General features: G+C 42.9%; 4 protein-coding genes across 10 annotated transcripts in view; 2 read left to right on the forward strand and 2 right to left on the reverse strand.

Moving 5' to 3' along the window:
• ulk1b (serine/threonine-protein kinase ULK1) overlaps positions 1 to 11,772 on the forward strand; it is a 38,323-nt gene extending 26,551 nt beyond the window's left edge. For 4 of the 6 annotated variants that reach the window (XM_023984126.2, XM_023984129.2, XM_023984127.2 and 1 more), the window contains exons 18-27: positions 20 to 97; positions 455 to 705; positions 874 to 1,186; positions 1,940 to 2,062; positions 2,533 to 2,717; positions 3,727 to 3,917; positions 4,140 to 4,258; positions 4,452 to 4,609; positions 6,588 to 6,723; positions 7,512 to 11,772. In XM_023984126.2, the coding sequence (XP_023839894.1) occupies positions 20 to 97; positions 455 to 705; positions 874 to 1,186; positions 1,940 to 2,062; positions 2,533 to 2,717; positions 3,727 to 3,917; positions 4,140 to 4,258; positions 4,452 to 4,609; positions 6,588 to 6,723; positions 7,512 to 7,567 (1,610 nt within the window). In that variant the 3' untranslated portion in view covers positions 7,568 to 11,772. The remainder of the gene's footprint in view (positions 1 to 19; positions 98 to 454; positions 706 to 873; positions 1,187 to 1,939; positions 2,063 to 2,532; positions 2,718 to 3,726; positions 3,918 to 4,139; positions 4,259 to 4,451; positions 4,610 to 6,587; positions 6,724 to 7,511) is intronic. The other 2 variants (XM_023984128.2, XM_070442373.1) reach the window with 1 other exon arrangement.
• A 2,570-nt stretch (positions 11,773 to 14,342) lies between these two features.
• LOC111961682 (ubiquitin-conjugating enzyme E2 G1) lies at positions 14,343 to 17,890 on the forward strand. 2 transcript variants are annotated; one of them, XM_023984131.2, is made up of 6 exons: positions 14,343 to 14,594; positions 15,123 to 15,225; positions 15,325 to 15,422; positions 16,687 to 16,865; positions 17,101 to 17,207; positions 17,372 to 17,890. In XM_023984131.2, the coding sequence occupies exons 1-5, from the start codon at positions 14,495 to 14,497 to the stop codon at positions 17,185 to 17,187; spliced, it is 567 nt and encodes a 188-aa protein (XP_023839899.1). In that variant the 5' UTR covers positions 14,343 to 14,494; the 3' UTR covers positions 17,188 to 17,207; positions 17,372 to 17,890. The 2 variants fall into 2 exon arrangements, with proteins under 2 accessions (XP_023839899.1, XP_070298482.1); XM_070442381.1 differs by having other exon boundaries at positions 14,350 to 14,461.
• A 379-nt stretch (positions 17,891 to 18,269) lies between these two features.
• Positions 18,270 to 20,622, reverse strand: LOC111961683 (actin-related protein 2/3 complex subunit 3-B). Its single transcript, XM_023984133.2, has 7 exons — positions 20,501 to 20,622; positions 19,940 to 20,039; positions 19,567 to 19,643; positions 19,127 to 19,195; positions 18,837 to 18,963; positions 18,648 to 18,742; positions 18,270 to 18,548 (listed from the first exon to the last, which is right to left on the reverse strand). Exons 1-7 carry the CDS (start codon positions 20,504 to 20,506, stop codon positions 18,486 to 18,488), a joined length of 537 nt encoding a protein of 178 aa, XP_023839901.1. The 5' UTR covers positions 20,507 to 20,622; the 3' UTR covers positions 18,270 to 18,485.
• Positions 20,623 to 20,688: 66 nt separating this feature from the next.
• On the reverse strand, positions 20,689 to 23,447 carry LOC111961681 (GPN-loop GTPase 3). The gene is made up of 8 exons (XM_023984130.2): positions 23,225 to 23,447; positions 22,672 to 22,780; positions 22,179 to 22,346; positions 21,887 to 22,011; positions 21,649 to 21,764; positions 21,392 to 21,488; positions 21,143 to 21,271; positions 20,689 to 20,981 (listed from the first exon to the last, which is right to left on the reverse strand). The coding sequence occupies exons 1-8, from the start codon at positions 23,270 to 23,272 to the stop codon at positions 20,916 to 20,918; spliced, it is 858 nt and encodes a 285-aa protein (XP_023839898.1). The 5' UTR covers positions 23,273 to 23,447; the 3' UTR covers positions 20,689 to 20,915.
• Between the last annotated feature and the right edge of the window lie 2,432 nt (positions 23,448 to 25,879).

Genomic DNA, 25,879 nt, shown 5'->3' on the forward strand with positions numbered 1-25,879 from the left:
TCTCCCTCTGTGTCTGAAGTGGGTACCATCCCTGAGCTGCCAGGGCAGGCGCGCCCGCTGGGCACAGACACCGGTAGCGGGGGGTCGCAGGGCAGAGGTGAGAACCCGAAGTTCCCCTCCCTCTTTCCCTGTTTGTCCCCCTAACTTCTATGTTGACTGTTTTAGTGTTTTGTTAGTGGTGGATGTCATGGTTAAACTGGTCAGGGGCACTGGAGACTCTTGCTTTGTGGTATCCCAAGGTTATCCACTTCCTGTTGGCTTGATCAGTGGGTTTTAAAACGGACTTAAAGGAACCTTTTGATGTTTTACTTCCATGTGTCTTTCCCTCACCTTGTCGGTGTATATAGTTAGTCCCTCATCTAATATGATATATATTGACATTTCATTATTCACATTGTGCTGGAGTGCTGCACTGTTATTCCTCCTCTAACCTCTAACCCCTGTCCCTCTCCAGCTCTCCAGTTCCTCGACATGCGGCCTCCCCCTCAGCAGCAAGGCCTGGTCACCCGGCTTCATAGCGCCCCATGTCTCCTCGAGGCTGCTAGCAGAGGCGGCAGGCAAAAGATCAGAAAGCAGCACTCTGACCCAGTGGTGGCCAACCACCAGGCAGGCATGGTGACTATGCGGCCCCTGCACTCCTCCCCCAGGCTGAGTGAACTCATGCAGCGCAGCCCCCTCCCCACCATTCTAGGATCTCCCTCTAGAGTGAGTTCATGTTTTGGACAGCGCATCAAGTTCTAAGACCTATGCTTGTGTTTACAGGAAGCTGAGGTATCCAGCAAATGGCTTTAATCAGTCAATCCCACTGTCCATAGTCTTTATATTCTCTACTTTGGCTGAGTCTTGCCTCTGACACTGACATCCTGTCTACAGGCCATCCCACCCTTTGAGTTTCCCAAACCTCCCAGCTCCCCCAACCTGGTGACCTTCCTGGCCCAGCAGGGCCTGGTTCTGGCCCCGCCTGGCAGCAGGACTGCCTCAGACCACAGGGACCCAGGACAGCCGCCCACTGGCCAGCTTGGTCAATACAGCCACAGGGCCGCAGAGGACAACAAGAGCTTTGGCAGGTCTCAGAGTGCAAGTCGTCTGTCTGACATGTTGCTGATGGCTGCGTTTGGAGGGCCGCTGGGGGAGCGGGGGAGCAGTGAGAACCTCGGCTCTAACAGAGGAGCCATAGACATCACAGGTGGGCTTAGTAGAGCTGTTTACCAAGTTTTACGCTTCAGTAGATGACTACCTGAATGACTAAAGAGAGAGCTGCTATGTTCATCAACTGAGCTTGACTAGATATATATATATATATCAGTGACTGACTGGAGATCCTTGTTTAAAGTTAAGCAGCTTCGTTGGTTCACTCTTTGTATGAATGTTCAGCAAGACAAAACAGATTTCCTCACTCACTTTTTCAACTGGGGTCACGGTATCAATTGGGTGACGTTCCGCAGGGCTCAATTTCAACACTTAAACCTTTGAAAAAGGGACAAGGATCCCATTTTTTTCTATATTGGATAAGGTGGAATATCATGCTAGTCAGTTTGGTCAAGATAGAGGCTTTCAGTGTGGCGTTCAGCTTTGGACTGTAACGGTAGCACATTTGGCGTGCAAAACCACACAAAGAGCCAATCATTTTTCAAGATTGCCTGTCTAAGTGGGTCAGTGAAAGTTGATTCTGATAAGATGGAGGTTTCCTTAGTGGAATATTATGTTTCAACATACTAAAACATTAACTGTTTTTAAACCCCTGCTGTTGGAGGACATCAGGTTTTATTTATACTGCTCTGCTAATAATATGGGCAAACTGGATGTTAAAAGCATGCATCTAACTACCAGGGTAAATCACTACTTGCTCCACTGCACATAGCTAGGTCATTAGTTACCACGGTTCATACTCTCTGGCCTATGTGTTTCTGATGATTAGTGCTGTGTTTCTGTCCATCAGCACCCTCTGGTGGTGGTGCCGTGGCTGCAGGCTCAGCCAGCCCAGCCCAGGTGGTGTTCACTGTGGGCTCCCCGCCCAACAGCAGCACCCTACCACAGACCTCCAGGACCAGGCAGTACTCAGGTAAATTCTCAGCAGCCTGGTGATGTCATCCTTTACTCAGCACAGCACCACTATGTTATGTGTTTAAAAATTATATTGATACCAATGATGAAAAACAGCTGTAGAGTATACAATGGCACAGTTTGGTAAAGGTTGCAAATGGTACAATTTGGATATGGCAGTATGAAACTAAAAAAAGGTTGTGGTAGACCATAAGAACCCCTTTCCCTCCTTCCACAATCCCAGGTCCCTATATACCTGACCCTCCCATCCCCAGCTCCCACCTGCCAGGAAGATAGTGAGACCCCTCCTAGCTGTCCCACCACAAAATTAGAATGCGACCGGCTATGGCTATCTCAGTGGCAACGATGTACACATTACATTTCCCTATGTTAGCCATGAACTAGTGCCTGTTACCCAGTGCCTGTTACCCAGTGCACCCAGTGCCTGTTCTGAGCTTCTTGCCATGTTCTAACCTCTACTTTCTATAGCAGGCTCCTCCAGCTCTATCAGCCCAGTGGGGTCCTTTACGAGCCGATATCAGACAGGCACCTATCTGGAAGGCTTCGAGGGTCCCTCCAGTCCACGCTACAGCTTCACGGACCCCATCACGGCCAACATGGGGGGACCGGTCACCTTCCTGGCCCCAGAGCTGCCAGAGGAGACACTGATGGCGGTGAGAGGATGAGAGTGGGCATGGGGTGGGATGTGGGGTTGTTGCTGTCTGTCACTCTGTCTGTCTCTGCATGTTTTTTTCTCTCATTTCATCTCTGTGTCTGTATTAAGGAATGCCCATTAGAGGGTGACACGAGAACAGGACTCCCGTGGGTCTTGCAGGTCCAGTGGTATTCCAGCAGGAATGGGAGTGAAGTTCTAGAGTCAAGTTTGGGACAGGACAGAATCGACAGTCCACAGTAACGGGCAGTAGTTCTAAACAGAGTTTGTTTGGGGGGTTAATATGTAATGTGTGGATCATTTCAGAAGGAAACTGTGTGTAGGCCTAATAGTTTACTTAATAGAAATCTATTAAAAAAATCTATGGTAATTTTGCCCCTCCCCCCCCTGTCGGCTCACTCTCGCTCCAGTTGTAGCCAGTCACTACTTTACCTCAAATGCATGCAGAGACTTACACAATTCCACATGTCCATATCCATGAGTTCATCCAACTCTGGGTAAGTACAAGGGCTGTCTTTAGAAAAGTTTGTGGTCATACGCACATCCTTAAAAACATAGGTGCAGGGCTAATAAAGAATACTAGTATAGAACATGAAGGCCCACGCACCGTTAAAGCTCCCAATTCACTGCTTTATTGACAACGTTTTCATCCCAAACAGATTCTCGTCAGGTCAAATAAAGTGCCAGGGCTGCCTTCATTGCCAAAATCTCATAATGTGGTTATTATCACCTGTGTGCAGCCTTGGCAACTGTCTTGTGAGCGCGGCGCAGCAGCCAAACGCAGCAGTTGCTATGGCTACTCAAATGCAGTGCGGCTCTATCGCATTAGTGGAAACCAAGACTATTCTCAGGGCATAACTGCCGGTTTTGAATTGCAGAAGCGACTTTTCGTAGCAGGTTAGGAGAATTAACGTGACATGTTAAGATAATTAGGTTTGTAATAGCGAACTTTGTAGTGGTCAATGTGAGTGACCTTGTCTCTCTCTCTCCCTCTGACTGTCTGAGAGCAGCAGGAGCACACAGAGACCCTGAGGAGCCTTCGCTTCACCCTGGACTTTGCCTGCTGTCTGATGGAGGTGGCGGGAGTCAGGGGGACCGGGGCTGGAGCTGTGGCGGCGCAAGGGGACACCTCCCCACCCTCCCTCCTGCAGCAGCAGAGCCTGGTGGCAGACCAGATCAGCTCCCTCAGCCGGGAGTGGAGGTGAGAGCCACCAGCCAATAAAGCTCAATCAGTTCTACCACTATTACTGAAACGACTTTGTACAGTATTTCCTTTTTATGGAAGAGGAGCTCTTTACAAATGGATGATAAAAGCAAGTCAGACTTGTTTACTGCTCACTTTGACATTCAGAGACACTTTGCGATGACTGTAGCACTAGCTAAAAAAAACTTGCCATGAGTCTGATCTGTGTTTGTGTCTCAGCTATGCGGAGCAGCTGGTGTTGTACATGAAGACTGCAGAGCTCCTGTCGTCTGCCTTACACACAGCCATGGAGCGCATCAAACAGGGCAAACTGTACCCCTCTGCTACTGTCAAACAAGGTAAGACCCAACAACCTTAGAACATGGCTGATTGGAGAAGCCAAAATTTAAAGCCAACATTTACAGGAGGATATAACATTAAACCTAAGTAGTAGATGATATATCAGTAAATATTCTTGAGCCCAACACTACTTGGAGTAGGTAGGCTCTCTGTCCTGTATATAACACTGTTCCTCTGTGACTGTGTGTTTAGTGGTGAAGAGACTGAACAAGCTTTTCAAGTCCAGCGTGTCGTCCTGCCTCTCCCTCAACGCCCGGCTGGAGCGCTTCTTCTCTAGGAAGCACCGTCTCATGGACCACATTAACACCATCACCGCTGAGAGGCTGCTCTTCAGCCACACCGTTCAGATGGTGAGGGAGACACTGTGTTCAGCTCAACACCGTTCAGATGGTGAGGGAGACACTGTGTTCAGCTCAACACCGTTCAGATGGTGAGGGAGACACTGTGTTCAGCCACACCGCTCTCAGATGGTGAGGGAGATACTGTGTTTCAGCTCAACACCGTTCAGATGGTGAGGGAACACTGTGTTCAGCCACACCCGTTCAGATGGTGAGGGAGATACTGTGTTCAGCCACACCGTTCAGATGGTGAGGGAGACACTGTGTTCAGCCACACCGTTCAGATGGTGAGGGAGACACTGTGTTCAGCCACACCGTCCAGATGGTGAGGGAGATACTGTGTTCAGCTCAACACCGTTCAGATGGTGAGGGAGAACTGTGTTCAGCCACACCGTTTAGATGGTGAGGAGAAACTGTGTTCAGCCACACCGTTCAGATGGTGAGGGAGATACTGTGTTCAGCCACACCGTTTAGATGGTGAGGGAGACACTGTGTTCAGCTCAACACCGTTCAGATGGTGAGGAGACACTGTGTTCAGCTCAACACCGTTCAGATGGTGAGGGAGATACTGTGTTCAGCTCAACACCGTTCAGATGGTGAGGGAGATACTGTGTTCAGCTCAACACCGTTCAGATGGTGAGGGAGATACTGTGTTCAGCCACACCGTTTAGATGGTGAGGGAGACACTGTGTTCAGCTCACACCGTTCAGATGGTGAGGGAGACACTGTGTTCAGCTCAACACCGTTCAGATGGTGAGGGAGATACTGTGTTCAGCTCAACACCGTTCAGATGGTGAGGGGACACACTGTGTTCAGCCCACCCGTTCAGATGGTGAGGGAGATACTGTGTTCAGCTCAACACCGTTCAGATGGTGAGGGAGACACTGTGTTCAGCTCAACACCGTTCAGATGGTGAGGGAGTCACTGTGTTCAGCTCAACACCGTTCAGATGGTGAGGGAGACACTGTGTTCAGCTCAACACGTTCAGATGGTGAGGGAGATACTGTGTTCAGCTCAACACCGTTCAGATGGTGAGGGAGATACTGTGTTCACTCTCAACACCGTTCAGATGGTGAGGAGACACTGTGTTCAGCTCAACGCCGTTCAGATGGTGAGGGAGACACTGTGTTCAGCTCAACGCCTTCAGATGGTGAGGGAAGTACTGTGTTCAGCTCAACCGTTCAGATGGTGAGGGAGATACTGTGTTCAGTCAACACCGTTCAGATGGTGAGGGAGACACTGTGTTCAGCTCAACACCGTTCAGATGGTGAGGGAGACACTGTGTTCAGCTCAACACCGTTCAGATGGTGAGGGAGACACTGTGTTCAGCTCAACACCGTTCAGATGGTGAGGGAGACACTGTGTCAGCTCAACACCGTTCAGATGGTGAGAGGAGACACGTGTGTCTCAGCTCAAACCGTTCAGATGGTGAGGGAGACACTGTTGTTCAGCTCAACACCGTTCAGATGGTGAGGGAGACACTGTGTTCAGCTCAACACCGTTCAGATGGTGAGGGAGATACTGTGTTCAGCTCAACACCGTTCAGATGGTGAGGGAGACACTGTGTTCAGCTCAACACCGGTCAGATGGTGAGGGAGACACTGTGTTCAGCTCAACACCGTTTCTGTCATCTCAGCATCTGATCGCTTCTTCACCCTCTACTAGGCTTGTGGTTGACTCGTTTCACCATTTACATAGCTACATGTTTTCATCAGCCACGTGCATGTAGTGTGTAGCTGTCATAAAGTGATATTTGAGTTAACCTGATAAGAAGGAGTATGATTAAGATCTTTGCTATTATTCACCCATACTTCCAAATGGAATCCCTTGTATTCAAACCCATTTACAAACCTTTATCGTGGCATTATTCCTCTCTCCTCTCTGACTTTGCCCTCTGTCTCTCTCTCCCCCTCTGTCTCTCTCCCCCTCTGTCTCTCTCCCCCTCTGTCTCTCTCCCCCTCTGTCTCTCTCCCCCTCTGTCTCTCCCCAGGTGCAGGCTGCTGCTCTGGATGAGATGTTCCACCAGGGAGAGGCGTCGGTGCTGCGCTACCACAAGGCCCTGCTGCTGATGGAGGGCCTGTCCCTGCTCCTCACCGAGCACGAAGACATCCTCAGCGTTAGCAAATGCAAGTCACCTCTCATCTCTCACCACAACCCCTTACCTAGAACTGGGGTAGCAAAATACTCTTAGCAAAAATGTGTATTTTTAATTTACAATCTGTAGAAACCATGAGAATAGGAAGGTTCAGAACTTTTGTGAAACAGCACAGTGGAAAAAATATATGGCAGCTAGAAATCAAAACTGGATGGTCTTCAGAGATAGATGGGAGGGGTTGAGGGTAGCTGAAGGATGGGACTAAAATAAACAAAAGAGAACGAATGTAAATTATAAACTGGTTGGTTTATAATCAGACCGTATACCACGGGTATGACAAAACATTTATTTTTACTGCTCTAATTACGTTGGTAACCAGTTTATAATACCAATAAGGCACCTCGGTGGGGTTTGTGATATATGGCCAATATACCACGACTAAGGTCTGTGTCCAGGCACTCCGCGCTTCGTTGTGCATAAGAACAGCCATGGTATATTGGCCATATACCACACCTCGTGCCTTATTGCTTAAATATACTGTGTCTGTAAAATGTATGTATAGCTGGAAGTAGAAGCCTAAGTATTGTTGTCCATTAGTTTTCTCCAATCGGGAGGAGTGATAGGGTTAGGGGGAAATAATAAAGGAACATATATCTTCATAGAACACCATTTTATTTCCATGACTACAGGAATGCAATTTCACACTAAATAGTGTTGGAAGAATACTGTTGTTTACTTAGCTCAGTGACTTGTCCCTTTGACCATATACATTGATTACTACTGCTTCTAAACCCCCATCCCCCCGTTCTCTCTCTGCAGGTAAGGAGTGCATCGAGCGTCGCCTCACAGCACTACAGTCAGGGCTCTGCGTCTGAGGACTCTGCTCAGCACCCATGGATGCTGCTAAACTATGATGTCAGTCATTCTGGACAGACACCACCATGCCCATTCAACCTGACCCCCTCCCTACCAACTCAGTATCCTCCCTCCACCCTCTAGTTTCCATGGAGATGCCAGCCAGTGGGGTGTGTGTGTGTTATGAAGGGCCTGGACTGGATATGCTTGGGACTGGTGAAGCTGGTCTCTCATACTCACAGTGGAGCCTGTGACTGCCTGGTTGATGTTGGAGATGAAGGGCTTGTGAGAAGGCCACTACACACTCCTCCGTGTGTCAGACAGGGCCCACTACACGGACTGAGTGTGTTAGCTATTCATTTCTGTGCAGTGTCCCATACACACAGCCTCTTACCGTCAGTAACGCTGCCCTGAGCAATCACAGCCAAGCAGTCTGCCGGAGGATTCTACTGCAGTCACAGGCATGCTCCATTTGATCCTGTCAATAATTCAGCGCTAAGCAATCACAAATAGACCCTCACTCCTCTTAAGACATGAGGTATCACTCGATAAGAAGCCACTCTGTGTAAAAATGTTAATCTCAACCCCTACGTGGGGCATCGAGAATAGTTGTGCTATTTTTAGTTTGGCTTGTAATGGTGATGTGTGGACAATAGTATAGCGGATATTACAGTGAGTGGGCTTAACTTGTCAACCATCTGTTTGCCTCTTTTTGGTTTCTTTGATGGTTTACATAGATTTAGATTTTTTTTGTCGTTTTCAAGGAAACCAGGAGGGGTTTAAAAGAGCGTTAACACAATTGTATGGCCTGTCATAGCCCACAGGCCTGTGTGTGGAGAAAAAAATGTTGTGTGTTATTGACCCAGCTTAATGTACATTCCTGTGATAGAACCATATAAAGGTGCTGTTACAGAAGTATTGTACTTTATTCATCGCTGTCTGTGACAATTTGTTGATGCTAATTTTGCCGTATTAAGAATGAGAATGTTGCCCTTTTGGACCCAGCAGATAGATTTTTTTTACCATAAACAGGAGAATGTAGAGAGAATTGCTGTATGTGCCACTTCTGGGCCTTGACAGGAAATGGACCTCACTGAGCATTTCCTTTTGACCAAATTGTTTGATATGGCTGCCATGGTGGAAGAACAGCTGGAACTGCATAAACCCCATTGAGCTTTTTAGTCTGAGTGCTTGAGATGGATCGTCTTATTAATATTTCCTGAAGTTTGTAGCAAATATTGTTATTTTAACCAGTAAAGACCAGGAATAGCACTTTGTAGACCAATCGGACAAATGGATATTGCTTGAATTGAAAAATAAACCAATTTGCACTGATCTCTGACCAAACACGTGAGATTTAGTTGAGCTTTATTTATTGCATATTTTCCCATTCAAACTTCTTATCGGAGTACAGAAATCACAATCAGTTTGTAAGACATGTTGGCAGTAGAGTAGCAGCCCCTGTGACTGGACTACACCAGTGATTGATTACTGGTGTTATAGCACTGTGTTGAGGTTTATCAGTACTGTACAGAAAGAAGAGTGAAGGTGACTTAGAAGATGTACATGAAACATTATATGTTCCGTTTTTCATGTACATATTAGGAGAGATTTCAGTTTATATAGAGTCATTTCTATGGGTTTTATTGTAGTTTTAGGCGGTTTTGTTTTAGGTTTATTCATAGTCAGATGTCTAAGTGTGATGGGTGTCTGAATCTTGACAGGGAAATGTCATAAGCTATTAAATTTTGAAAGGTGCCTTTGAGAAAAAGACCCCCCCCCCCCCCAAAAAAAAACCCGCTACATTTGTACACTGAAAAAATATTTGTTGTATTGAGTGTGTTTGTTTCCTTTCACAGTAGCCAAAATGAGGACTGATGCTTGGAGTTTATCAAATTGTAGTGTATCGGTTGTTAAATTTATATTTAATGGAAAGAGTTTTGCCTGGGGTGGGTGGATGTTTCCCTAACCACAGCTCTAGGACCACATCATTGTAACCCCAGCAATAACAATTTGGGGATAGATAAAATATCTGACAATATATCTGACAGTGCAATGGACCAGTGGTTAGAAGCAACTTCTACCCACTCCAAGAAGCTTGCGTGTTTCGTGTATGCATTTGTGTGAAACAGTGTTTGTGAAAGAGTGAATAGCTTTTATATTTCCTCACTACAGGGAACTAACAGAAACGAGAGCAGTCCTGCAGCTCTGTTGCATATCGAGCTATGGATCCGACCTAATCGCCTTGTTCGTCATGGGTAGAGCAGTATGAGGAAGGGAGCATTTTCCCCTGTGAAGATTGTCTGAATATTTTGGTTTCCCCATAGATGCTTTCTTGCCTTTTCCTTTCACCAGTCAGTAAAAAAATTATTTTTTCTTACTTTGAAATGTTTCATTTGCATACAGCGTATGTCAATGCATTAATGTCTAGTTTATATTATACACATTCCAGATTATGTCATGTCTAGTGACCCATATGCTTCTTGTCACCCAGTGTGATTCCTACTGATCAGCTAGTATAAAGTGGGAAATGTTCAACGAGTGGCTGGTAGCAAGGCAATGGTAGACCTTTAAGCTTTTTATGGATGTGTCACTTTTTTGTTTTGTTTCTGACGATTAGTAACCTAAAGCCACATAAATGTCAAATCTGTCACTCTGTAGAAGAATTACAACTTAGAAGGTGGTTAATTGAAAAAGCCCATGACGTAAAAGCTTGATCTGCACGCCAATGCTTAGGTGACACTAAAAATACACGCCCACTTTCATAACCGATATCACTGAAAAAACAAGGTTTTGCCTTACAACTTGAGAGGTTTGCAGTTTTTGCTTCTATGCTTTATAAATGCAGTATACCTGCAAGTTTGTTCCACACTGCTAATTTACCTTACTATCTCAGACTCTGTATCACTTGTAAATAAGAATTCTAAAGTAAGTTATTGCTCTGAATGTGTTTATTACAAAGCATGGACAGAATCCCCCCCCACACACACACACACACATCTTTCCAAAGAATAGTATTAGAACAAATACTACGTTTCCCTACAGTAAATTCTAGATTTTAGTCAGAGTTACAGAGTTACAGTGAGCTCCAAAAGTATTAGTGACACTAGTAGTGACACTTTTTGGGGGGGATTTGAAATTATACAATGACTACAAGGTTAAAGTGCAGACTGTCAGCTTTAATTTGAGGGTATTTTCATCTATATCGTGTCAATGAACCGTTTAGAAATTACAGCACTTTTTGTACATTTTAGAGGACCAAAAGTATTGGGACAAAATTCACAGGAGGCTGCTGAGGGGAGAACAACTCATAATAATAGCCGAAACAGAGCAAATGGAATGGCATCAAACACATGGAAACCATGTGTTTAATGTATTTGATACCAGTCCACTAGTTCCGCTCCAGCCCATTCTCCCCAATTAAGGTGCCACTTATACGTATATTAAAGTAGTCAAACGTTTTGTTAGTTGGTCCCATATTCCTAGCACACCGGGATTACGTCAAGTGTGTGAGTCTACAAACTTGTTGGACGCATTTGCTGTTTGTTTTGGTTGTGTTTCAGATTATTTTGTGCCCGATTAGAAATGGTAAATAATGTATTGTCATTTTGGAGTCACTTTTATTGTAAATAAGAATAGAATATATTCTGAACACTTCTACATTCATGTGGATGCTACTATGATTATGGATACTCCTGAATAATGATGAGTGGGAAAGTTACAGATGCACAAATATCAAATAAAAGTGACTCAAATTACACAATACATAATTTAGCATTAATTTATATTGGGCACAAAATAATCAAACAACAAATCCACAAGTTTGTAGAGTCACAAACTTGATGTAATCATTGCGTTCTATGAATATGGGACCAAATACTACACTTTTGACTACTTTAATACACATAAGTCAATTTGTCCCAATACTTTTGGTCCCCTAAAATGGGGAGACAATGTACAAAAAGTGATGTAATTTCTAAACGGTTAATACCCTCAAATGGAAGCTGACAGTCTGCACTTTAACCTCAGTCATTGTATCATTTCAAATCCAAAGTTCTGGAGTACAGAGCCAAAACAACATGTGTCACTGTACTTTTGGAGCTCACTGTATATCTCTGACTGTTGTACATTTAAGCCTGTAGAAGATAAAGAACTATACACATTTAAATGTCTGTGTGATGTATCATTTTTGGGTTTAAAATAATAAAATTGTGCAAGAAATTAAGTTATTATTTGTTTTATTAGTGCATGTGGTTAATTTGATTGTAACTTCAACTTCCTAGAATATAAAACAATGTTATACTTCTGGAGGTGTGCAACAAACTCTCTGAAATGTAATTGAAAGGATGTTAGTCTAGCTACTTCTATACTTATAACATTATTGTATACTGAATAAAAATAGAAACAACAATTTCAAAGATTTTACTGACTTACAGTTCATATAAGGAAATCAGTCAATTGAAATAAATAAATTAGACACTAATCAATGGATTTCACATGACTAGAAATACAGATATAGAACAGTTGGTCACAAGAACCTTAAAAAAAAAAAGGTAGCTGTATGGATCAGAAAACCAGTCAGTATTTGGTGTGACCTGGCCTGTAGAATATTTTCCCACTCTTCAATGGCTGTGTGAAGTTCCTGGATATTGGCTGGAACTTGAACAATGTTGTCGATCCAGAGCATCTCAAACATGCTCAATGGGTGACATGTCTGGTGAGTATGCAGTCCATGGAAAAACTGGGACATTTTCAGCTTCCAGGAATTCTGTACAGATCCTTGTGACATGGGCCATGCATTATCATGCTGAATGGCATGACAATGGGCCTCAGGATCTCATCACGGTATCTCTGTGCATTCAAATTGCCATTGATATAATGCAATTGTGTTTGTTGTCCGTAGCTTATGGCTGCCCATACCATAACCCAACTGCCACCATGGGGATCTCTGTTCACAACATTTATATCAGCAAACTGTTTGTCCATGCAACGCCATACACGCTACGCTGTTTGCCATCTGCTCGGTACAGTTGAAACCAGGATTCATCCATAAAAAGAACACTGCTCCAGTGGCCATCGAAGGTGAGCATTTGCCCACTAAAGTGGGTTACGATGCCAAACTGCAGTCAGGTCAAGACCCTGGTGAGGACGACGAGCACACAGATGAGCTTCCCTGAGGTGGTTTTTGACAGTTTGTGCAGAAATTCTTCGCTTGTGCAAACTCACAATTTCATCAGCTGTCCAGGTGGCTGGTCCCAGACCATCCTGCAGGTGAAGAAGCCGGAAGTGGAGGTCCTGGGCTGGCGTGGTTACATGTGGTTGGTGGTTGTGAGGCCAGTTGGACATACTTCCAAATTCTCTAAAATTAAGTTGGAGGTGGCCTACGGTAGAGAAATGAACATTAAATTCTCTGGAAACAGCTCTGGTGGACATTCCTGCAGTCAGCATGCCAATGGCATGCTCCTTCAAAACTTGAGACATCTGTGGCATTGGGTTGTGTGAGAAAACCACATTTTAGAGTGGCCTTTTATTGTCCCTAGCACAAGGTGCACCTGTGTAATGACCATGCTGTTTAGTCAGTTTCTTGATATGCCACAACTGTCAGGTGGATGGATTATCTTGGCAAAGGAGAAATGCTCACTGACAGGGATGTAAACAAATTTGTGCACAAAATTTGAGAGAAATAAGCTTTTTGTGTGTATGGAAAATGTATGGTATCTTTTATTTCAGCTCATGAAACATGGGACCAACACTTTACGTTGCATTTATATTTTTGGTTGAGTATAATGTATCCATTGGCATGTTATAATTTCAAGATATAAAGAAGGTAATGTTCCATGAAGAAACATCTTCTTGGCGTTTCAGAGTAGGGCATCGGTTAAAGGTGTTATCTTTTGTTTCACGTTGGACATAGAGGCTGTGTGGTTTGGGGATAACATTACAGGAGTGGTAGATGCACGTCGCTTAAATCGACTGATAGACGGAAAGAAGGAACTAAGCCTATCGGTATTACTGTCGTTTGATTAAGTGGTTCTCCCGATTTATGTAAAAGTTGGGTATGTGAAATATGCTGTGAGACCCTATGTACAGAAATTGCTGCAGTGGTACAAATGTAAAACATTGGACACGTGGAAAGTGTTAATAGATAAATATGTAGTAGTTGAAGAGTCAGATTAAGCATGTTTCTGTAGTTGTGATGGGAATCACGTTCCCAAGTCCCCGGAGTGCCCTGTAAGGATGAAGGTCACAGTAGCTAGGATCAGGACTATCAAGCAGGTTTTCTATGTAGAGACAGTGAAAATTGCTGAATGAGTGAGTAGAGTAGAGATGGTAGTGGATGTCCCACATCTGCAGTGAATGCCATGCAGGAGAAGGATCCCGACACACGAACAGTGAAGGTGGACTTTGTTGCGTTTATAGTGCAAGCGATAAATTGCACTAGTCAAACTAATCAAAAATCTAAGAAGCTTGACATCGTTGTGAAAGCGGCAAATAGATTTCTGGGTCTTTACAGCCGAAATGTTACACTGACTACTGAATGAAGAGGTTACTGTGCTGTGAATGGATCTGAATAGGCATTTAAATCCTACTGAAGGAGTACAGTGTTTTGTTTGAAATGGAGCGTGCATTTGCTTAGTGTTTTTTTGTTTTTGGTAATTAGTATGAATTTGTTCATCCAAAACATATTTTGTTTCTGGGGGATTTTTACTACCTCGTAAAATAGGTGGCGGCAATACATCTATCTAATGAGTGTAGTCTGGCAATAAACCTCGAAGAAGAATACGAGCAAGGCGCATGCGGTGTTTGTTTGGGGCTTTTGCTAGCCTAGCCGTGTAACAAGCTGTGCATCCCTGCGTGAAACGATCAACCAAATAGGCCTTATTCTAACATCGGAAGCAGGCTACTGTAGTTAGGTATCTCTCTAATTCTTTGTTGTGTTATATTTTATGTTAGAGGCAGGTCAGGTCGTTGTCTATATAGTTAGCGCAACTAATCCACATAAAATGACTGATCAATCATCACTGTTGCTTCGAAAACAACTGGCAGGTAAAATAGCTCGCTACACAACCGTTAGCTAACTTAACGTTAAACTACCACGCTTTTTATCGTTAACTTTCTACCTAACGTTAGTGGCTAATCACTTGTAATCGAATTATGTTTGTTTTGCTTGTATTGAATATGTCAACTTAGTTAGCTATTTACGGCTAGTAGCTACGCAATGCAAATTCACAGCTGATAAATGTTTAGCTAGCTAACGCGTAACATGCCACTTCTTTGCTTGTAGCGCTAGTTAACTAGCGAAACACAACATTGATAGTAACGTTAACACGTTAGTAGCTATTTTGCTAAGGCTTGTGGAGTAGTGTACCAGGTACGTCACTTCAAAGCCAGTTGTCTCAAACTAAATACAATTCCATTGTAACTGGTCCGCGTTAACTAACTAACGAAGTTAGTTGAATTCCAGTAGGATGTTTGAGAAAAGCTTGACAACACGCATGGTTAACGTTACAAGTAAAGCACATTTTCAAGGCTGGGGTATTGGGTAACTTCAGCGTGTTTGTTTAATATTTTTAGAGCTCAACAAGAACCCCGTTGAGGGATTTTCTGCCGGTCTCATAGACGATGATGACATCCATCAGTGGGAGGTGGTCGTTATTGGCCCTCAAGATACATTATTGTGAGTGTGTTTTACTAACCTCGTGTGTTTGGAAAAGTAATTTGCCTACTTAGCTTCCGTCCAACTGATTTGACAGATTTTCTCATCTTCTCTTTACAGTGAGGGTGGTTTCTTTAAAGCCTACCTGACCTTTCCCCATGACTACCCTCATAGGCCCCCGAAGATGAAGTTCATCACAGAAATATGGCATCCCAATGGTAATTGGTTTCATGTGCTATTCTTACTTACTTAGGCCTTTGTATTCCTTGTGGAACATAGGCCATCGTGGAATGCTTCCATCCCTTTCTGTGCTCGCTCCACTTTCACCCCAGCTGCCAAACTAACCCAGATTTAGATTCTAGATTGTGGACACATAATTTATAGATCGGCAGGTAATGGTGCTCTTGAGCAGCTAGGTGTTCTTTACTCTTCGGGCATCAGATTTTCCACCAATGGACACATCACTGCACTCTGTACTCCTCTGTAAACTGGCCCTCTGTATACCGGTGCAAGACCCACTGGTTGATGCTTATTTATAAAAACCCTCTTGGGCCTCACTCCCCCTGTCTGAGATACCTACAGAAACCCTCATCTTCCACATACAGCACCCATTCTGACAGTCACATTCTGTTAAAGGCCCACATCCCTGGATCGCTCCTCTTTTCAGTTCCCTACAGCTAGCCACAGCAACGAGCTGCAAAGAAACACTCAAACTGGCCAGTTTTATCTCCATCTCTACACTCTTACTGACACTTGTGGCTGCGTCATGTGTTTTTGTCTCTACAATTTTGTGCTGTTGTCTGTGCCTAACAATGTTTGTGCTGCCATGTTGTCTTAGGTCTCTCTTTATGTTGTGGTGTCTCTTGTTGTGATGTGTGTTTTGTCCTACATTTAAATTGTTTATCCCAGTCCGTCCCCATAGGTCTCTTGCTAGGCTGTCATTGTAAATAAGAATTTGTTCTTTGACTTGCCTGGTGAAATGAAGGTTAAAAATAAAATGTGCTATCCTCTCTAGGCCTAGCGATGTCAGACCATCTGCTCTGTGCTTGGTCTCTAGGTGGTTTTCGGTCTTCCTCGTTAGCGTTTGCCTTGTGGGTTCCATGTTAGGGCCCGTTTTGTGGTTGATTTATTGTTTCTTCTTAGTCTGTCCTATCCAGCACCGCTTCCTCCTCTTAAGTTGTGCTTCTATTGGGACCTGTTTTTTTTTTTAATTTCCCACAGCCTGATGTTGCTGATGCAGTCTGGCCAGTGGACTCCCAGAAGTTGTCTAAGACGGTGGTTAATGAATGACTTTAGTTTGAGCATGTTCGTAGTAGTTATCCATGTTTCAGATCCGTACAGAAGAATGTATTTGACATTGAGTTTGTCTTCAGTTTTATTTCAAGTCATTTTTGTTTTACGTGCTATACATCTAGCTAAAGATCTGTGTTTGTCAGCTGGTCAGCACAGGTTATGATTCCTGTCCTCCCCCTCTCCTCACAGTGGCAAAGAATGGTGACGTGTGTATCTCCATTCTGCACGAGCCCGGAGAGGACAAGTTTGGCTATGAGAAGCCTGAGGAGCGCTGGCTGCCCATCCACACTGTAGAGACCATCATGATCAGTGTCATCTCCATGCTGGCTGACCCGAACGGCGACTCACCCGCCAACGTGGACGCAGCCGTTAAGTCCCATAAATTCAAACATACATCCTCACTGACGGGGGAAATATGCATTCCATTCAGTTAGAAAAAGCTGAAATTATGGTGCTAGTTTGTTTTTATGGTCTCAATGTGAAATTTCACTGCTCATGATATGTCTTGATATTTGGTAGTGGTGAGGGATACACCACCATTTAGTTGATTGTAGTGATTGTTAAACCCAGGGTTTTGATGTACAGTTGTATTGTGCCCTGCAGAAGGAATGGCGAGAGGATCCTTGCGGAGAGTTCAAGAGGAAGGTGGCTCGCTGTGTACGAAAGAGTCAGGAGATGGCGTTTGACTAGGACCCCTCGACACAAACCCAGTGAGTCCCTTTCTGGATCCACACAGCTATAATCTCACACTCATGTTGCAGAAAGTGAGACCCATTCAGTGCCTTGGTTGGTCACTAAATAATCTTCCATTATGTGTTTCCTAGTCAGTCTTGATGCTCCTATGTCTGCAAGCTAACTCTTCTTTCTTTTTTAGCTGAAATTTTTACCATGGCGGATACATCATGTCACTCTTCAATAAAGACTTTTGCACCAGTGTTCTGCTCTTAAGATGTGGAATAAAAAGCCAGCCCTTTTTAGTTGTGTAAATAGGGTCAAGTAAATATCCCTCATGGTTATTGTCCAGTTCTCTCACCTTATACTTATTTATTTAGATAATGACAATTCAAGATGTGTGGTTTTTGTTTTGATGAGCTTATTCCTTATTTTCAACCTGCCACTGAGCCATCTATTTTAGACTTGTCTCTTATGCAATTTTGGAGTATTTGAAGAGATTGTTGCCCGTTCTATACCTCTGGAAGCCCATCCCCTCGTGTTCTGCAAAGTCCTTTCAAAGGGGTCAGTACACTGCCTTAAGTTGTTTCCCTGTAAGCAAAGGAAACTGTCTCCAGTGATGTCAACATCTGCGTTTGATCAATGTATTTTTGGGGATAAACCAAAAACATTAGGATGATGAACAGAATATTTTTTTGTAATAAAGATCTCTAAAATTTTATTTTTTTGTAAATATGTACTGTATCAAATTAGTTGTACTTACGGGTGAATTCTCCTTGCTGTTATAGCTTAGATTGTCTATTCTTGTGAGTGAATCATTTTAGCTTTGGTCACGTTAACATGTACACAGAAAAGTAATCTTATTTTAGATTTGGCTCTGTGTGAAAGTTTACTCATTTTAGACTGGCCATCCGCAACAATTTCGAACCCAAGAGGTGCTTTTTGCGTAAGTGTAAAATATCTAATGGAAGTGGTGATGGATTGTTAGAACAAGAAAAAACTTGTGAATGGGTAGAACTATTGAGCTACCTGTGTGATGTGAAGGCTAACATGAGTTGTGGCATTTACACCCACAGTTAATGTCTATAACTTGAGCCCAATAAAGTTTTGAAAATATCTTCATGTTGATTTACACAATTAACAAGAAAAATACAATGCTGTTCTTCCATTTTGTCAAAGATCGACAGGGACACATCAAGCACCAGCTTAACATGACCAATGACACAACAATAGCACGTCCATGTACTCTTCTTATTCAGTGTAAAATCCATCTGCCTCGCATTCGTTTAAAATAACCTCCAGCAGTCCTGAGTTGTCTACTGTCCAGGAGCTGAAAGGCTTTTGTTCATGAACTGTTTCTTGACAAAGCACATCCACCACTGAAAAAGAAAATAGGTCACAGTCCAATTAAGTAATCTGCAATTTCAATGTTATTGGGATTTAGTGTGACAGATAGGAAAGTCAAATATTACAGTCACCTTGCTGGGTTTGTCTGTCTGGGGGTCAAATACACGGTCACACAGCCTCAGCCCCGTCTCTTGGCGGATCTGCTGCAGGTACGCCCTCATGGTCTCTGATCAGAGACAACCAGAGACCAAATAAGTGATTAACGTACTACTGGCATTCCCACATCTCATCCTGCAAGGACTTGTGCTAATGATCCTTACCCTCTTCCTGCTTGTTGCTGGGCTTTGCATACATGGCGTTGAGAGGGAAGCCAGGTTCTCCAGGGATGGGAAAGTTAGTGATGCCCAGAGTGTACATTTCCTTCTCTCCCTGACCCCTGGAGCTGCACTGCAAACACAACGAATTTGGGAGGGGAGTTCACAATACAAATGTATTTCTTTGCATTATTCTGAGGACCTAACATTCTATAACTTAGGGAGGGGTTATTTGGATTAATTAGCCATTTAGTTTATTAGAAAATCATGTTGGCAATCAAATCAGATTCAGTTACCTTCTGTAGCTTCTTCAGACATTCAGAAATGTAAAGGGTGACGTAGATCAGTGTCCTGTCTGCCTCGTTCTGGGAAGGGGGACAGGTTGTTAACTCCAGGAATACACCAAGCCTTTTGTATTCTCATTACTACTGACTTCAGTCTATCTGTTATCTGATAACAACATGAATAGGTGTATGCAAGAGCCTAGATTCAGTCACCATCCAACTTATGGGCAGCATTGGTTAGAATGCTAACAGAGCTATGAGAAGATTGTTTTGCCGATATTGTATTGGCAATATGCAGAGGCAGGCTGGGGCATGTTGAAAAACTAGGGCCATAGCACTGTAGCAAGAGGCCTAAAGGGTAGGTACTGTAAAAAAAATAAAAAAAGTCACTTCATTACGTTTACAGTCACCATTTTACTCATAGACAATAAAATAATTCAGTTTTCCCTTACCTTGATTTCATAATTCTTAAAGAAGACGTTGGCTTTGAAATAGTAGATGGCCTCCTCAATGATGTCAGAATCTTTGGCTGAAATAACAAGAGTATTGAGTATACAGGAAGTTAGGGAATGATGGACAAGTTCTTCAAAATAAAGAGAATAACCACGCGACTGACTCATGACACCAAATAAGGAAGAAACATGCACCACCAGGCAACCAAAGTCAGAAGCGAATGAAAGAAACTGATGTGCAGGTTGAAAGAGTATGGATAGCTTAATTATAAATCACAATACTTTTTGTATCACACATGAACTTTGTCCATTATTGTAGGCTATTTTCTAAACACCATGTGTGGATGGTACGAGTTTGCAAGCTGAAACGTACTCTCTTTTGCTGCAGGGCCCTTGAACTGGGTTTTTAGTGGCAGCATAGCCATGTTCCCCACCATCTTGGTGTCCCCATCCATCAAGCCAGAGTGGTACGCCTGCGAAGCAAATTGAAAAAGTTGATGTTTGTATAGTATAATAGCCCTTTCGTGAGATTAAGAATGTGTTCTTAACTGTCTTGCCTAGTTAAATAAAATAAAAAATAAACAAGATGAGAAGCCAGTGCTTCTGTCAGTAATACTAGTAGTTACAAGAGAGCAGATTAGCGAGCTAATTTAGAAGCTAGCCATATTAGCTGCAAGCGCTAACATGTTAATTTGCTAGTTTTCATTTAAATTGGCAACTACTGTCTCGCTATCATGCAATAATGTACATCAAATTACGTAGCCAACTTCTTCTGGGGAGGCAAAGGCATCACCAATAGCTAGCAATTCTGTCTGTACGTCATTAGGGTGGATACATGCACAATTATCATACAAATAATCACATTTCAGTATTGCTACACACTTGATAAAGGTTGTTCATTTAAGAGGTGGTCATAATATTGTAATTTACTTACCGGCATTTTGAGAAATAAATGTCAATCTTTTAACCCAGCAAAATAAAAATGTATCGTTTGCCAGAACACTGCTTCCGCCTGTTAGACCCAACAGAATTACAGGAAGTAGACAGATGCGGTGTGTAGAATATTTGAATGGCCACAGGGTGGTGCCAATTTAACATTTTCATAGCAATACTTGTGAAAACTTTGTTTTATAATAGTTTTTATTCGAAAAATATAATCCAAATATTCAACTGGGGGGGGTACAATATCAGGGTCACAATACACTAAACACAATCTTAAAATGATAACATTTTTAAAACAGACATATTAAGTCTATAAATAAATAATTAGGTGGCATGATACTGCAATTAACATTTCCCTCTGACCATCAAATGTTCTTCTTTTCTTTCTGGGCCTCTTATGTCACCTCTCAGTCCTCTACTTTGTCCTGAAATAAATCATCATAATTTGTGTTGTCAGGCTCCTCCTCAGGCTCCTAAGGACAGAAAAACGTAAAGTGAGTGAAAGGTTTTAAGTAGTTGGAGAGCACTTAGTATTAGTATACTTAAAAATGTAGTACATTACTTCCCAAAGCAGGATTATAGTTAAGCACTAGGCATACGTTTCAGTCCACATAGTGGATTTTTATGCATTTACCTTTGGCTCCTTGAACTCCAAGTCTTCTCCGTATTGTATGGAAAAGTCAATGTGCTGAAGCACTATGTTGATGCCTTCCTCATCTGTGCGGTCAAATGGCAGGAATCTCACCATGCTGTAGTCATCAATCTCAAAAACAAACAAACATATATATATTTTTAATGAATTCCAAATTGAGAAATCATTCAAATCATTAACACCATTGCTGCCTTTTCTCTGAGCGTGGCTGTGTGCACAGCAGGAACTTACCAAGCCACAGATGGCTTTGGTCAGCTTCTTGAACTTCTTGCTCCTAATGGTGACAGAGTTGTCCTCCATCATTGAGTACATGTCTGGGTCCAGGTATCTACATGGAGAGTGAGATCTGTCAGTGTCAGCCAATACAGGTCTGCTAAGCATGTGCATAGGATGCATTCAGAGCCAGACACACACAAAATCAGATAAACAAAGACCACGGTGACAGATACACACATAAAAAGGAGGAATTATTTCATTCTGGCACCTACTTTTCAATTTCCTTTTTGGCCTTGGGACTCAGCAGGTCCATTTTAGTCATTATGTTGACTGTTGGAATCTCCAAAGACACCATGGCACTCAAAGCAGCCATGATACCAGATATGAACTGGGATGGGAGAAAATTGTTTTGCAATTAACTTCAAATACTACTGTCAGAGCATATTATTGACAGAGTAAAAGGCAGCATGATCAGGAATAAGGTGTTTTAATTAATAGTGGCCATATTACCTTGAAGGTCTCCACCATGAACTGCGAGTCTACCAGGAAGACGCCACAAACACGGAACTCCCATTGCTGGAGCTGCTCTACGAGTTGCCTCATCACAGGGAGGTGTGTGTAGAGCTCTATTTGACCTGCAGACATCACCAACCCGTCATAATTTTAGTCAATACCACTCTCACTACAACATCAGCACAAACTTCTCAACAACTATCATCATCACATTCAACATCAAAATCAGATCCATCATCATTTACGTCAAAGTCATGTTCCTTGCTCCTCTCTATGAATAGCACTTTACCAGGACAGTCAAACAGTATGTAGTCATCCTCCACGTGGCCCAGGCTCTCCTCCAGCCAGTCAAAGTTGTTGGCAAAGTACTCCATGCAGAACACCAGCCCTCCATTTGGGCCGAACCTCAGTGACTCATCCTCCATCACGTCATCCACCATAATCAGCTCCCGGATATCTGAGGGTAGAAAAACAGCCAGTCAGTGCCACTGTAACAGTATAACTTTAGACCGTCCCCTCGCCCCGACACGGGCGCGAACCAGGGACCTTCTGCACACATCAACAACTGACGCCCACGAAGCATCGTTACCCATCGCTCCACAAAAGCCGCGGCCCTTGCAGAGCAAGGGGAAACACTACTTCTAGGTTTCAGAGCAAGTGACGTAACTGATTGAAACGCTATTAGCGCGTACCCGCTAACTAGCTAGCCATTTCACATCCGTTACACCACTCACTGTAATAGAAACAAGACTATCACAGAACTCCTCAGAGATGTGTTTTACCTGCCATGACCGGGTAATCAAAGTGTTCAGCGGCTGGGTCTAGGTTGACCACCTGTACAGAGCGGTTTATGGCTTCTGCATGCTGGATCAGTGTAGAGCAGTAGGTACTCTACAGAGAGGAGGGGAGATATAAACAACAGCGGACTGAAATACCTGTGGCAAAAACATACGTGATGATATGATAACTTTTAATAGGATAAATCAAGCAACATCTACAGTACAAGCACATTAGAAAAGTGCTGGAACCGCATTTCTGACACTGACAAGTCATGGTCAATGGCAGTGCATGTAGCTCAGACCTTGGATGTTGCAACTAAACTAGCAAGCGCTAACTATTTTAATATGTGAATTGCATTTAATTGTAAAACATAGCCTAGCACTGCTCATTTAGCTACATTTTGGAATGACATGGAACAAACAGCAAACACTTAACGTTAGCTAGCTACTAGCTACCCACTGAAGCTAACAGTAACGTTTCAAAGTGTTGTGGCTAGCTAACGACTTTAGCTAACAACATTAGCTAGCTAGCTAGCTAGCTAGCTAGTTAACTTACCTTTCCACTTCCCGCGGGGCCCATCACGAGTTGAGCATAACGAGGCATTTAGGACTGAAACTACACAAAACTATTTTAGTCGCTTAATTATTAAACAGTAATGTTGCTAAACCATGTCGGCGGTTACATTCACAGCTAACATGCTTGCAGGCAGAAGACATTCGCGAACTACGGGTATTGTGTGAAGACCAACAGTTATCGTTCGAACCAGAGTGAGCAGTAGATTGTCACGCATGCGTACAAATAATCTTACCTACACGCCAATGTCAAGAATCGACAGGAACTTGGATTTTGTCAGTCATTAATATTATTGCTACTTCTGGTTTTGAATGAAAAAACAGGTGATATTTGCTGAAAATGCCAAGACTATGTCAGAGTGCATCGGATGAAAGGGGTCCGCTCACCAACCAAGATTTCACAAAATGGGACAAACACCAAATTGAGACTCTGCATGCAGAATTCTGCAAAAATATCCTCCGTGTACAACGTAGAACACCAAATAATGCATGCAGAGCAGAATTAGGCCGATACCCACTAATTATCAAAATCCAGAAAAGAGCCGTTAAATTCTACAACCACCTAAAAGGAAGCGATTCCCAAACCTTCCATAACAAAGCAATCACCTACAGAGAGATGAACCTGGAGAAGAGTCCCCTAAGCAAGCTGGTCCTGGGGCTCTGTTCACAAACACACCCCACAGAGCCCCAGGACAACAGCACAATTAGACCCAACCAAATCATGAGGAAACAAAAAGAGAATTACTTGACACATTGGAAAGAATTAACAAACAAACAGAGCAAACTAGAATGCTATTTGGCCCTAAACAGAGAGTACACAGTGGCAGAATACCTGACCACTGTGACTACCCAAACTTAAGGAAAGCTTTGACTATGTACAGACTCAGTGAGCATAGCCTTGCTATTGAGAAAGGCCGCCGTAGGCAGACATGGCTCTCAAGAGAAGACAGGCTATGTGCTCACTGCCCACAAAATGAGGTGGAAACTGAGCTGCACTTCCTAACCTCCTGCCCAATGTATGACCTATTAGAGAACATATTTCCCTCAGATCACACAGATCCACAAAGAATTCGAAAACAAATCCAATTTTGATAAACTCCCATATCTACTGGGTGAAATTCCACAGTGTGCCATCACAGCAGCAAGATTTGTGACCTGTTGCCACAAGAAAAGGGCAACCAGTGAAGAACAAACACCATTGTAAATACAACCCATATTTATGTTTATTTATTTTAACTTGTGTGCTTTAACCATTTATACATTGCTACAACACTGTACATATATAATATGACATTTGTAATGTCTTTATTGCTTTGAAACTTCTGTATGTGTAATGTTTACTGTTAATTTTTATTGTTTATTTCACTTTTGTATATTATCTACCTCACTTGCTTTGGCAATGTTAACACATGTTTCCCATGCCAATAAAGCCCCTTGAATTGAATTGAAACACGATGATGGTATCTTGCCAAAAAGGTATGGCTGTCTCAGTGCAATGGTCTTGATGTCATTCTCCAATATTATCTGCTTTGAAACCTATATAGGACAAATTACATTGCACGTTTCTAATCATGTGTCTATGTCCCTTATTGAAATAGTACAATTCATTATTTTAAATGTTATATTTAAATGTTATAGATTACATTGGTTTATAGCGTTCAATTAAATTTAACATTGGCATAAAGTAATGGAATAGGTCAATTTACTTCGTCAATAAATCCATTCAATAGGTCAATTCAAGGACTTTAACCAGACAATTAAAATACCTATTTTCTATTGTAGAATTTCATCATTCAAAGAGAGGTAACTTTAGGAAAAACAACATGTTTTCAATATCATGATATATGTACATTGCAATCTGAGACGGGGTTTTCTAACGGGGACTGTGGCAGCGCGTTAATTTGCGGGAAAAGTGAGATTACAAAATAACCAATAAGCACAAGAATTATGTGGAAACAGCAAGTAAATTAGTGAGGAACATCTTTAGCAAAATATTTCAAATATGAAAATGAAGAATGTTGCATATTGGCAGGCAGCAGTGTGTTCAGTGGTTTCCCTTGGAGTAACAGCCGCTCTTCTTGCTAGGGCCTCTTCGTCAACATCAAGCTCCGAGGCAACCAGACCCTTAGTCTCAGCAGGAAAGCAAAACCACATTGACATTAATGGATAACGTTGTAGTGTTTTCCTGAAGCCGTAGGAAGCATCACATCACTGGGGGCTCACGCTGTCATAGTCCATGAGGGGTCAGACGACATTAGGAACGCTAGCTTGGAACTACTGAAAATTGGTTTTAAAGAATTGATTCCCACTCCAAAAAGCGGCAAATTAATTCAGGACAGATGCCATCACTGGGCCACGTCTGTGAAATATTCAGCAGGCTACTGGCCTGTCACACTTGGCTAAAAGACTACTGTAGCTATGTTGGCATAACTTTCATAGGTAACTTTGACACATTTTGGAAACGGAATATGCTCTACAGCAGGTATTCCCAAACTGGGGGTAGGAGGGCAATGCCGTCGGGGGTACGCCAAATAAAAATGTGATTAATTTCTATTTTCCAACGGGGCTATACATTTGTGTGTGGTTTTTTCTAACCCGAGTAGCCTCGTTTCACTGCCAAAAATAAAATGAAACCATC

Source organism: Salvelinus sp. IW2-2015, linkage group LG4q.1:29, assembly GCF_002910315.2.
Source record: "Salvelinus sp. IW2-2015 linkage group LG4q.1:29, ASM291031v2, whole genome shotgun sequence".
NCBI lineage: Eukaryota > Metazoa > Chordata > Actinopteri > Salmoniformes > Salmonidae > Salvelinus > Salvelinus sp. IW2-2015.

Bases quoted from the DNA above. Each gene is read 5' to 3' on its own strand.
- LOC111961682 (XM_023984131.2), top strand. From the start codon at position 14,495: ATGTTAGAGGCAGGTCAGGTCGTTGTCTATATAGTTAGCGCAACTAAT. The intron at 15,226-15,324 runs GTGAGTGTGTTT...TTCTCTTTACAG, and splicing joins GGCCCTCAAGATACATTATT to TGAGGGTGGTTTCTTTAAAG. The intron at 16,866-17,100 runs GTTAAGTCCCAT...TGTGCCCTGCAG, and splicing joins CCGCCAACGTGGACGCAGCC to AAGGAATGGCGAGAGGATCC.
- LOC111961681 (XM_023984130.2), bottom strand. From the start codon at position 23,272: ATGCCTCGTTATGCTCAACTCGTGATGGGCCCCGCGGGAAGTGGAAAG. The intron at 21,272-21,391 runs GTAAGTTCCTGC...TTTGTTTTTGAG, and splicing joins CCAAAGCCATCTGTGGCTTG to ATTGATGACTACAGCATGGT. The intron at 20,982-21,142 runs GTAAATGCATAA...TTCTGTCCTTAG, and splicing joins TGGAGTTCAAGGAGCCAAAG to GAGCCTGAGGAGGAGCCTGA.
- LOC111961683 (XM_023984133.2), bottom strand. The intron at 19,644-19,939 runs GTACGTTTCAGC...TTGTTATTTCAG, and splicing joins GGGCCCTGCAGCAAAAGAGA to CCAAAGATTCTGACATCATT. The intron at 18,743-18,836 runs GTAAGGATCATT...GTCTCTGATCAG, and splicing joins CAGCAACAAGCAGGAAGAGG to AGACCATGAGGGCGTACCTG.